Source organism: Aulonocara stuartgranti, assembly GCF_965226115.1.
Source record: "Aulonocara stuartgranti genome assembly, chromosome: 17".
In the NCBI taxonomy this organism is placed as follows: domain Eukaryota; kingdom Metazoa; phylum Chordata; class Actinopteri; order Cichliformes; family Cichlidae; genus Aulonocara; species Aulonocara stuartgranti.
This window is the reverse complement of record NC_138953.1, coordinates 12,826,359-12,839,352: the sequence shown is the minus strand read 5'-3', so window position 1 is coordinate 12,839,352 and position 12,994 is coordinate 12,826,359. Positions and strand designations below refer to the sequence as shown.

At 41.7% G+C, this 12,994-nt stretch overlaps 1 protein-coding gene across 4 annotated transcripts in view; it reads right to left on the bottom strand.

Annotated features, from left to right (window-relative positions):
- Positions 1-4,434: 4,434 nt before the first annotated feature.
- LOC309692846 (carboxyl-terminal PDZ ligand of neuronal nitric oxide synthase protein-like) overlaps positions 4,435-12,994 on the bottom strand; it is a 272,306-nt gene continuing 263,746 nt past the window's right edge. For all 4 annotated transcript variants that reach the window (XM_082511678.1, XM_082511680.1, XM_082511677.1 and 1 more), the window contains exons 11-13: positions 11,556-11,752; positions 11,223-11,347; positions 4,435-8,939 (exon numbers count right to left, since the gene is read on the bottom strand). In XM_082511678.1, coding sequence (XP_082367804.1) covers positions 8,300-8,939; positions 11,223-11,347; positions 11,556-11,752 — 962 coding nt within the window. In that variant the 3' untranslated portion in view covers positions 4,435-8,299. The remainder of the gene's footprint in view (positions 8,940-11,222; positions 11,348-11,555; positions 11,753-12,994) is intronic.

The following is a 12,994-nucleotide window of genomic DNA, read 5'->3' as shown; positions in this document are numbered from 1 at the left end:
TAAATTCTTCTGTACTCTTATTATGATTTGGATTCAATAAGTCAATATTAAAGTCCCCACAAATAAACATTCTTTTCTGATTTATATTTGTAAATAAGTCCTCCATATTATCCTTAAATATCTCAATCTTAGATCCTGGTGTTCTATATATACAACTGACAATTAGGTTTTTCCTTTTTTCTATACTTATTTCCACTGATAAACATTCCATAACTCCATCAATAACAGTTGTCATTCTTCCCATTCTTTTGTACTTTAGGTTTTTATCAATGTAAAGTGCCACCCCACCTCCTTTCTTGTTGATCCTGTCTACATGAAGGAATTCATATCCATTTATTTTAAAGTCTTCTTCTTTTCCAGGAGTTATCCAGGTCTCCGATATGGCTATCACATTGAATGGCTGTTCAAACTGTGTTATGTAGTCTTTGATGGATTGAAAGTTTGCATATAAGCTTCGACTATTAAAGTGAACCATTGTTATACCCTGTTCTACCTTGAATTCCTTTTTAAGTTGCTCATTTGTATAATAATTGCATTCATTTGTCTTATTGTTAAAGAAATTACAATCAGGATCTATGTTGCTGTCATACATCAATGTCTTATTTTCAATATCTATATGAGTTGTTAGTTGAAAATTGTCAGACATCTGCGTTGGTTGTGCACTTGGACGGTCACATCATATTTAGCACTGCTTTGCATTTATCAGTTATATTTTTCTAGTTCAGTCATCTCTTTGATGACTAGAACCTTAGCCTGCTCTGGTGTTCCATTTAACTTAATGAATATTTTACAGTCTGACGTCCAAGTTGACTGTATTTTCTTCTGTTTTCTTAATATTCTTGGTTGTCTTGCAATGTCTGCATTTTTCTTGATTAGGTGTTCATTTAAATAAACATTTGTACCTTTTAGCTTTCTTCCTTGCTTGAGCAGTTCTTTTTTCTGTTTTCTATTAACAAAACGAATGATAATGGCAGGTATTTGATTTTTTCTCGGAAGAGGATGGCATCCCTCAATATTTTTACTGTCCATTTCTATACCTTTGCTTTTAAAGAAGGCCATTACCTGCTCTTCCAAAGAGCGTAGCTCTTGCTCGGGTGGCTCCCCTCTCTCTGCTGCTGCTACCCGTGCATATGTCTGATGCTTGGTTTCCAGTCCTGTCACTATCTACTACCTTTAGGTGAGGAGGTGAACATGAGGGTGGAATGAGAGGAGTGGTGATGGGGGATAAAGACAGAATGAGAAAGACGCGTCATACAGCTACAAATGTTAAATGATCAAAAATTGTTTGAAAGAGTTTGTGAACTTTAAATTAAAAGTAACATATAAGTCATACTACGTGTGTGGCCATTCTCTAACCACACACATATCCACATTTAGGCAGAATATCCATCTCAGTCCATCTTAGTTACTGTATTTAAAATGCTGGGGCAATGTGGCGGCTTCCACAAACTGATACCTGCTCCCATTTACTTTTAATGGATTAATTCTAAGTTTATGAGAAAACATCAATTTGTTATGCATTAATCAATGTATATTTACGAGTAAAACATTCTGGTTTTCTATTAAGTCATCTTTAAAAAATTACTGACTGTGCCTTTAAAGCCAAGTAGCACTAAAACACCGGTCACATCATATACTATTACATAATTAACTGACTCAGTTACTGCTACCTGACTTAGAGAGGGGCAAGGGTACTTTACTTTTTTAGATCATACAGTCTGAGTGTCGATATAATGGAAAACCAGGGAATGGGCTAAATGGACCGGTAGTTACAGAAGTGATTGTTTACTCTGAGCACCTGCTCACAGCTGATTTCAAAACACCAAGACTGTGATGGCATAAAAATATTCAAATCCAGGCTTTGTGAAAGGACTTTACAAATCAGCGGGTGACATAATGCTTGCTACATCCTTTTTTTCCACTGTAAAACAAAAAGAATGAACTCCTGCTGTGGCCTCACAGGTTCAGTGCTTATCATTTCCTAACTACTTTCCTTTGCGCTGCCATGATTGGTGGAGGCAGGCCGTGCGGAGGTGTGTGTGTTGGATCCAGGTGTGGACACAGGCGAGGAGACAGAACTAACTTTAACAAAAGGCGAGCCTTTATTATGGCTGATACAGGGGGCAACATAAAGCAGCACGGGCAGTGGCGAAACTAAAGTAGAACCTACACTGGGAAAACTAAACTAAGAAAACTGTGACTTAACTATGACAAAGTAGGAAGACTGGCAATGACTATGAGCAGGACCTTGTGCAGAGTGCATGATGAAACACATGAATCACTTAAAGGAACATGGACTGCACAACAATCCTGAAACCCATTAACCTGACATGACATGAGGGATGTAACACAGACGACGTGACGCTGACAAAAAGAAACACGGGACTTAAATACACTGAGGGATAACGAGGGAAATGAGACACACAAGGAGAGCACGGCTGGGAGTAATCTGACATGACAAGACCAAGGGGAAGCGAGACTCAATACATTGACATGGGACACAGACTTTCAAAGTAAAACAGGAAACATAACAGACGCAGACTTGACTAGGGAATACAGCAGACCATAGAACACAGAAACAGAAACCAAAAGACTAGAAAAGATAAACTATGACAAAATCTAAATTCAATAATGATACAAAACTCAAAACACTGGGTCACCGACCCAGGACTGTGACATGCGCAGGTTAACTCAATACAAAGACACCCTGCCACCCCATCACTGGCTCTGGACCCCCATGTGCCACCTTATTTGAAAAATCCTAGAAAAGCTCCTGTTTAAAACTACAGTTAATAGTTGCTAAGAATATACAATAGACATTTAATGCACTGTTAATAATGAGTTTACTAATATCTACCCTCTGTTCAAGAAGCTGGAATCCCCCAGGCTACAAAGTAAAGCTATCCTGGAAAAGGTCATCTTCATAGTCAGAAGGCAGGACGATTTACACCGACTACTCTTCCTTACAAAAATGTCTCTTAGCCTACTTTTAGAAAGAATTTGGCTGTTATTGTGGCACAGCTGTGCACCCTTTCATCAGTTTGACACATACCTCTTCATCACAGGGCTGGAGTCAGTGAGCAAACTTTTCTGATGTCCTAGCAGCAAGAAGCATCTGCGAAGACACTGCTCGTTTCATCAGATAATAGAACAGCCTGTATTACATATCATATTATGGCTTCACGCTCACTATGGGATTTATTTTTGATAATCAATGTGAACATCTATTCACTTTCACAACGCTCTGAAAGGCATTCATGGAAGAGCTCATTTGTAGAAGCAGCAGCTTTGTTCTGTCTGTCCTAATTTTCTTTTCAAATCTCTCCGTGCCTTGTAGACCGGCTCATACAAATAAGGCTGTGATGGAAAGAACATACTGTGGATGTACTCATGAAGGCTCAGTCAGACCCAGCCTGTGCTTTGGAGCACAATGCGGCAAACTCACAACATAGGTGTCTATGAGGTGGACTGCACTATAGACAGTATATAAAAGATTGCCATAGCCACTGGGATATCACAGACTGGTTTCAGACTTTGTGTTGTTTTGGAGGCATAACATTATCTTTTTGGATGCAGCTATGCTGATACTAGAGCCAGAAGTGATCATAACTGGACAACACAGTTAGTAACTAATGCTAGCAAGGTTGTTTAGCATGCTGCACCAAAAAAAAAACCCAAATTAGCTACAGCTGCCTGTGTTAAGATGCCTGTCATATTTTGTATTTTAAATACATAACGGCGGTACATGTATTCCGTTACTCCCCAACACTGCTACCAAGTTGCAATATGTGAAATATAAGCTCAAGCTATGCAGAGTATCTCAGCTCAATCTCAGTTTGAGTAACTACATAAAAATTAATCTTTCGAGAACAACCGCAGCATGACCTTCGTTCATACTGCTGGGGGCGCTTCCTTATACAAAACTAGCTGAGAAGCTCAGCAGGACACAGCAGAGAGAAACTTGTTGGGTCGAGAAACTGCACCCAGCTATCTCGCGCCCTAGATGATTCATTATGCATGAAGGTCTGGGTTCTTTTGTAGAAAATCAATAAGTGCATCACGTCTGAATTATTAAACAGCAACAAGACCTGTACACACGTCTGAGCTGACCGGTTGTTTACACCAGGGGTGGCCAGTGACCAGGAGTTTCACGAATTAGGACAAACATAGATGAATTAAACATCAGAGCGGTTTCCGCTCTAGAATCCCCGCCACCGCCGCGCCTCTCAGAGCGTATGATCCATCAAACAGAGTAAGGACACACGGGGGCCCATCGACGCTGACTGATGGAACTGATAAGGATGAGAGCTCTGTGCAAGCAGTCACTGAGTGGCAGGCGTGAGCCGAAGGAAAGACAAAACACAGACTATTCCCAGAACAAATGATGAAGAAAAGGTCTTGTTAAGCTTTGAAAAAGACACAGAAGACAAAAAGTGGTTCATGATTAAGTCTATTTTCAGATTTGTTTTCTCAGAAGATTACAGCCATTGGAGGAATTATTTCCCCACTTAAAAAAAAAAAAAAACTACATTAGGAGGATAAAAGGCAAAAAATTATTGAATCATTTTGATTTTTCATTATAAAAAAAGAGACACAGTCACATAATTTGCAACAGTTAAAGCAGAATTGCTAAAAGGTCCCAGTCTTCGGGCTTGTTTTGAAAAAGCCTCCACGTGCAGCACTCAGCTTCCTTCATTCATCATGTCTGCTGAAATCATGTCGACCAGCGTTGAAAAGACAAAAGCAAGACACGACGTCACAGACAAAGGGTGGTCATTTTCTTCCTCTCCATTTATCAAATTCTGCAGCAGCTAAATAACGCAGATTGCCTCAAAATAAATCTCTTTCCTTCATTTGTTAGAGCAACAAAGTGATTAGCATTTTCACAGAATTTTCAAAAATAGCCTTACAACATTTCCATAAAAAGTACACTGCTCCTCCTTCATCAGCAAATAAAAGAATTCAGCTTTTTAGTTTTTGTGTCCTCATAAAGCTGCTCGTTTGCATTCTCTGAACTAATGATCGCGTTGCATTGCTTTTACCTTCTGACTCAATCCGAGTGGCTGTTATCAATCCGTTCCTGCGTGTTTGTTAGATCACATCAAAGCCTCTCTGATAAGTGGTTCATCTCCGTGCTGAGAGACACTTGGCTTATCATCGACCGTCAGGCTACAAGTTACAATTTTTATTTTAGGGTGGTTTTTGTTTCATTTAGGGACCGATGAGCTCTACATAAACATGAAAAAAAAAAGAGTTTTGGTCGTTACTTGACAGATTTCAGTTTTTCTGAGCCATTTAAAGTGGGCAGGGCTTCTGCTCACGTTTCATACAACAGATTTATATTCTTGGACTCTACTTCAGAGGTTTTGTAATATTTGCTGTTCAAGAAAATCCTCATTTACCTCATGCTGGTGCAGCTCATCAGGCCAAACACAAGCCCTCCCCTCACTTTAAGCCACATTCCTTCTGACTGGTTGCCTCTCACAAACAGTAAGTTTGTACAGTAAGTGGGTGGGACTTAAATGACCATATTAGGGATATCTGACATCATCAGCCTTAGCTATCCTCTATAACAAACTGCTTTGGTTTAAGAAACCCATTTTAATAATGGTGGCTATATTTTCCCTGCTCATGCTGTACACCAGTGTTTGTCAGTAGTTATGTTTTTTTGTAATAGTAAATGATACTTTTTCACTCTTGCATCTACCTAAAAGGGTCAGTTTACACATTTTCTTTTTTCTTTTTCTTTTTTTTTAAAAAAGCTACTTTTCATTTCCACCTGTCATCTGCCACTCTCACTTCATGAGCAATGCTCTGGGTGCTGAAAACAGCAGAAAATCTCCACAGTGTCTTGCAGGTTGCTTGTTAAAGCTAATGGGACAATTATGTTTTGTGACTTGGGTGAAATAACTCTTTAATGGGAGACATCAGCTGCTTTATTGTGGTGGTAGATGGCAGTAAGACCAAGTCAGAGAGAGACAGACTGAGACAAAGCTTCCTTTATCTATTTCTCTTTAGCTCCAACATTCCTCTCATTCTGCCGGGCACGACCTGACCATGACCAACGCTGGCTGTGCCTCTGTCTCGCTGTCCTCTGGGAGCTCTTTGATATTTTTAGTGTATCCCTACAAGGACAGCAGGTCACTCACTGAGGTCACTCGCAGAAAATGGGTTCTTTTCAGTGTCTGGGCATTGGGATCTTTGTGTTCACTTTCCACAGTTCAAAAGTCCACTTTAATCCACTCGCACAGATCTGCAGAACAGATGCTCACACAGTAGTGTTATAAAAATACAGCTTTGCTTGTGCTACAATAACCATGGCAACTTGATTGTGCTACTCTTACAGTGATAAAAAAAACCCTTTCTGAGTCAGAAAGTTTCAAATGCGAACTGCTACGACAAAGGTATTAATACACAGGCTTTGGGTTCTTTTTTCCAGAGCCGATGAAGTGAAAGTAAATGAGAGAGATTCTCTTCTGCAGAAATCTTCGCTCCTGCTTTCTCACTAAAATAATGTGACAAAAAACAGCATGTCTGACTGAGCCAATCGCTTCTGTCTTTGGTCTGTCACTTAATGATCTGCTCAAATAAAAACGCACCTCTTTCATCTCTTTCTGCTGACAGCTAATTATCCTGCTCCTCCTCAGCTCAGAAACAACTTTCCAGCAGCCCTCCCTCCAAAAGCTGCCCGTCCCTCCACCCGTCTCTCCATCAGGATTTTGTGGAGATCACTGGAATTCGCTTTCAGTTCAGCCACAGCGGGAAGATGATTTTGGAAATCTTTATCATGTTGGTGTTTCAGTTATGGTCAAATTATGAGCCTGGATCCAAACACACAGCTCCTTCGCCTTCCAGGCAATCAAATTTTTATGGTACAAACAGTTGCTGAGTCACAACAATTCTGCAAAGATGAGTGGTTCAAAATTCCTCCACAGAGCTGTAAAAGACTCATTGCCAGTTATTGCAAACGCTTAATTGCAGTTGTTGTTGCTAAGGGTGGCCCAACCAGTTATTAGGTTTAGGGGGCGAACGCTTTTTTACACAGGGCCATGTAGGTTTGGATTCCCGCCCCCCTCCCCGAGCTTGGTTCTGCCGGACGTTACGTCTCACTCAAGTGCTTTCTCATCAGATGTCGTCTGATTGTTGGGATTTCTCTCTGTAATTGTAGGGTCTTCACCTTACAAGAAAAAGCGCATCGAGGTGACTGTTGTTGTGATTTGGCGCTATATAAATATAACTGAAACAAAAGTTTAAGTGTGTTCCAAAAATCCATTTTGGAGAAAGTTCTCTTCCAGGTTGGCTCAAGAAGGAACAGGAATCATTTCTTTAGGGTGAAGCTGAGGGTCAAAAGGCTTCGCCCTCCTGCAGTAGAAAGTGCTGCGTGACATTTCATATCGACTGAACTGAAAGGAAATTCCTCGCTAACCTTTTCCATCTTACACATTCACATCCTTTCCGCCTCTCCACCCTTCACTTCCGTCTTCTTTTCCCGAGCCTGCGCCTAACTCCTAACACTTGAGTTTTATGTTAAATGAGTCTAAATGTACATTATATTGCTGTATAACTTTGAGCTGCAGCAGCGTTTGTATGATTTATACCAAAAATGCAATGAAATGTCCCTTTAAATAGAGCGAAAATATCGTGGTGCTAAATACAATAGTGTTTTATCTTAATACTGATAAAATAATATAAAATTTAATGTTTGTGGTTACACTTGCCAATAACTGTCTGTAACATTTTAGCCCATTTAAAGGATATTTCATCTCACTTAAAACATTCATTGTTACATCATCATTACATTAGTGAGGAAGGCATGATATGTTAGACACCTGATATACATAAGAAATACACAGTGAATAAATCAGAAGCATTAAAAAACTGCACAAAAAAGAGTCCCGCTTATTTCCTCTGTTGCTGCTCATTCATTGTCTCATGCTGGTCAGTTTTTGTTTTCATTCATTAACAAGATTCTTGAAGCGCCCAGCTGACCTCAGATCAGCCGTGTTAGAAAGCAAGGCGTAATTACCGTGACCTTTCAGCTAATCGCACATCCGGAAATCAGATTAAAAAAAGATAAAGAGCCCTCGGTTCTGGAAGTACGTGTTCTCTTTTCCTAAAGTAAAGCCCAGAGAAGATCGAGTTGAAAAATTGAAAAGTGGCAGTGAATTTTTGATTTGCAGTACTCACTGCAGTCTGTTTGAATTACCTCCACACACATTTCTGGGATGGACACTAAGAGAAAAACTTCAAATTCTTTTTGAAATCTACTGAACTGGTTATTTGGCCGCAGCTCTGTGTGTTACTCAAACGACAGCAGGTCTGGATGGTGCTCCATGTCTTCAGTGCTCCCTCCAGTGGCTTTGCTACAGGGGGCGCCATTCCCCAGCAGGACATCCTCGCCCAGGCTGATGCGGCAGGGAGTTTTGCCCGAGCAGGGAGTGGAAGCCAGCCGCGAGTCTGGCCCCGGCGCCTTCTGCCAGATATCGCATTGTTTGGCTTTGGACTCCAGAGGGGGATCTTTATTGATGAGGTCTGGTACAGAGAGCTGGAGCTGGAGCCTGTGTTCATCCATGCCTTCATCAGAGCTTCCCACTTCTACGCCATCCTCTTCTCCACCTATCACTGTATCCACGTTGTCATTGATCTCAGCTGTCTCAGAATCAGCTCCGGGTTTCCTCTCTGCTGGGCCCGATGGCCTCTTTTCCTCCTCCTTTCCCTGTTGCTGCTCCTCCTCATTCCTTATCTCCTCCTGAGTGATGGGGGATGTCTTCTCAGGGGAGGAAGGGAAAGAGGAAGAATCCACAGGGTCGGGGGAGGAGACCACCGGGTCAGAGGAGATCATCATGTCCTGGGTCGTCTTCAGTGCTCGAGGGAGGCGCTTCTTCCCCGATGGGGGTGGAGGGTCCAGCCGAGGGAAGGAGTCAAAGGAGGTGATGTGGCTGGAATAGAAGAGAGGAATAAAGGTAGGGGGAGAAAAGGGAAAATGGAGATTAAGGGAGGCAACGAAAGACAGACAGAGAACGTTTAAGTGGTGACTACAGTTGAAACTTCTGCCATATGCTGCCACAAAGAAGAAATCGATTCCTAAACATATTTTATGCTGATGAAGTTTAGCTGCTTGAATTGACCAGAGCTGTTCAAGCTTAAACAGCATGTTTACAGCCTCATGACTCCCCTTGGTGGTCGTCATGGCAGATCATCAACCTGCTTCTCAGCCTATCCCCAGCATCTATCCCTCTGCATGCCTTCCTTCACTACATCCATGAATCTTCCCTGCGCTTTTCCTCTTTTCCTCCTTCCTGGCAGCTTCATCTTCAACGTCCTTTGTCCAAACAATCTAAGTCTTGCCTCTCTGACTTTGTCTTCATACCGCTCGATCTTTCCTGTTCTCTCCCAACAGAAATCTTCAACTCTGCCACCTCCAGATTCAGTCTCTCTTTCAGTGGCACCCTCTATAAACCATAAATCATAGTGTAGCAGGTCTACTACCATCATGTAAACCTTCCCTTTCACTCTCACCACTATCCATCTGTCACAAATTGCCCCTGACATTTGTCTCCACCCATTCCACCCTGCCTGCACTGTTCTTCACCTCTCTCGGGCACTGTCTGTTGCTTTACAAAAACAATTTAGGCTCTGATAGATGGTTTCCTCCTTCATAACAACGTTACGTTGTGTAAAACATCCTAGAACTGCATTTGGATGCAGATAAAAGTAGATGACCTGTCACAGAGCCTACATACAGGAACAAACACTGAAGCTAGGGTTTGTAATAACTAAGGAAGCAATCCATACATAACCCATATGTAATGCTGCATTTACAATAGGCACAAACTATTCAGGCAAAGAAAAAACGCAGCAAAATGAACTTCAGATTTTGCAGTCGGTACACATTAAAACTGTGGGCGGGACTATGACTAAACATGTCAAGAAAAATTGACAGCTAATTGGCTGATGGCCCCGCTGTGCAAAATAATAGAATCCTGTCAGGGGGCGTTTGTTGCATCAAAGAACCACCAATTGTTTCATATTTTAACTGAATGAAACTTTGTCGAACAAAAGCCATCCAAAGTTTGCATGCCGCTTCAGCTGATAGAAGAATGAAACCTGGCCGGATGACTCAGACTTCAAAGCTGCTCTTGCCTACTAATAAGAACAAGCTGAGTGACGGAGGAGGAAGGCGGCTGGAGAGAAGCTACAAGAGCTTAAACCTACATTCGCTCGTGTTCGGAGCTCCTCACTGAGTTCAGTGAGTGAGCGTGTTTACAAAAAACACTCTAAATTCTTAAGCTGTTCCAGATGACGTCAGCACGTAATCCTGTAGCTAGAGGCCAAGGCGATCACAAATTATTACTGTTGTGTGACCTTTCACTGCAGCTGACAGGTGGAGACAGTTCAATAAGCACTGCTGTGCTGTCTGTCCTCAGAAAATGCACCTTTTTGTCACAAAAACAGCATCTTTAACATCAAAAACCCAAGAAAAAAACATAAACCTTGTTAAGGAGGTCAGAGGCTTTGCAGGACTTGCGTTGTCTGGGGAACAGGGGATGGTCCTGCGCACCTCATCGCATGCATTCACGTTTCAAAAATGAGAAGTGAGTCAGCTATAAGTCTGCCGAACCAGCTGGTGGTCCAGAACAATCTTTAGATCGCTGCTAAATGAAGCTAAATCTGTTCTGGGTGCAGCGAATGGAGATAAATGGAACCTGAGCGGCTGAAAAATGACTTTTACTCGGCCAATCTTCAGGAGAACAGACGAAAAATCCTCCAAAGTACGTTTATGAGAGTACATAAACATGTCAAATCGGCATATTCAAAAAAACAAAAAATAAAATAAACCCCCTGAAACTGAAAACTTCAAAGTGAAAAACTGGCTTATTCAATTCCAGGCATCTCCCAGGCACCTCTGATGTATCATCATTAATTTAAAGCCACATTTCACAGGAAAAATCGTAAATTATTCACTTTTTCTGACCCACAGCCCAATTCTGCAGTGATAGATACGTCCTCTGCTCAGTATAGGTAATGGAATATTTTTGAATAAATTAAGATAATGTCTTTCAGTGGGTTTATTAATTAATTAGACGTGTGGAAAGGCCTCCAAGTTTCACATATTCATCCTAAAATCTTTTGACGTAGAAGCCTGTTAATTATTTGGGGGGAGCGGTTTGCTCAGTATTAAGATGAAGTATGAATGTGTGTGTGGATATGAGGGTGCATACCTGCTGGCAGCAGTCTCACTGAGTTGCTCCATGCAGCTCCAAACTGCACCAACATTCTTGTTGACCTCCGTGACCCCAATGTCTCCGAGGTTGCTGGGCTCTTTTCTTCTTAGCAAGTCATTGACCTGAAAGAAGGCGAGACGAGAAGGAGAGAAAGGTTTAACCTTTGCAGGTAGTTTTGATACAAATGTTTATCGGCTCAGCTGAAAGAATAAAAAGAGCTTAAACCTGCGTCCCTTTCAATAAGTCACACTATATGAGCTTATTTCAAAGGGTAAAAGAATACAGGACCTGCTGAGCTCAATGTCCCGTTTCTGCTTGTGTCGCACTAACCTTTGCCCCGACTGCCTTGCCCAGGTTAATGGCATTTTTCAGCCTCTGCTGTCCTCCAGAGGAGGGCGAGTCCACGCAGCTGGACCCCGGGTTGGAATTAGTCGTCGCCGCGGCGCGCCGGGTCGAGGACGGCCCTGGCCTCGAGGTCTGGGGACTCTGCTGCTGCGCAATGGAGTTCTCAAACATACTTTGATCAACTGTTCACAAAAGAAAAATGGAGAGGGAAAGAGCAGAAAGGGAGAGAGAGAGGGGTAGGTGAATACACAGTAGGACTTCAAAAAAAGAGCATGTCTGCTTTTAAAAGAGCATGCTGCAAAGCTGCAGGCCTTTCAAGTCTTAGGCAATACTGGTGGGATTTTTTACTCTGGGATACACTAACTTGGATCTTGAGAGAAAACAAAGAAATATTCCACTGAAACGAACACTTCTGATTGGTGTTTTAAAAAGTTCTTTTATTTTTTCCCCCTTCCAAACTACTGGGCAAACTTTTCTAACCAAATTCATCTTTTGTAGAGTGTTTCTTCAAACATGTCACGTTCTTATGACGCGCTCTGCAGCTTTGCATTGTAACACGACGATTCAAAGGTTTTTCATGACAATGCATTTACATGGGAGGGATCTAGCTGGCAAAGCGTAGTAGATCCACTGATATCACAGAATAATACATAAAACAATACAACAACAAAATAACACCACTGCAGCAACACATGCACAAACATAGGCGGGAACGATCAAGCAGAAAAATATAGGATGAGAAAAAGCAAAAAACCCAAAACAAAACAAAAAGGCAGCTCAGGTTCAGTCCACTTAAGACAGACGATCTTACCTCTTGGAGAGAAATAGTTCTCGGAAAGCATTCAGTAAGACACAAAGTATCAGATATCAATCATTGTACTAGTCAAGCTGTTTCTGCTTAGTCATACAGTACTGCTACAAGGGGACACTTTGGGGAAGGCAACAGCTAAAGAGCACAGCTGCAGCTGTGTACGCATATCTGAAAGGTACATTGTCTTCATCAGATAAATGTGGAGAAAATATAGCTATTTGGAATCAGATGGCGTATCAAAGGGTAACCTTGACTTCTCTTGTGCACACACAAATATTTCACTTGCCATCCCAATCAGGAGATCTGCAAAAAGCCCATTAGACAAAAGGCCAGAGGAAATGTGATCTGATATTATGAATCAACTGGATACAGAAGGCATCGACTTCAAGGAGAGAGAAAGAGCTAAGTGAAGAACAGAAAAGGATACGTTTTGGTACTTTAGAGCGCGCAGAAGGCAGAGAAGAAAAGTGCAAAGAAAAGAAATGTCAAACTTGGAAGTACGATCGAAACCTTACAGATAATCTTACTATTTTGGCGCCACCTGGTGGGTAAAATAAAGCCAATAAACAACAACAGTCCTGGTCTGTAAATATCTGGTGCCACAGCAGTTGTG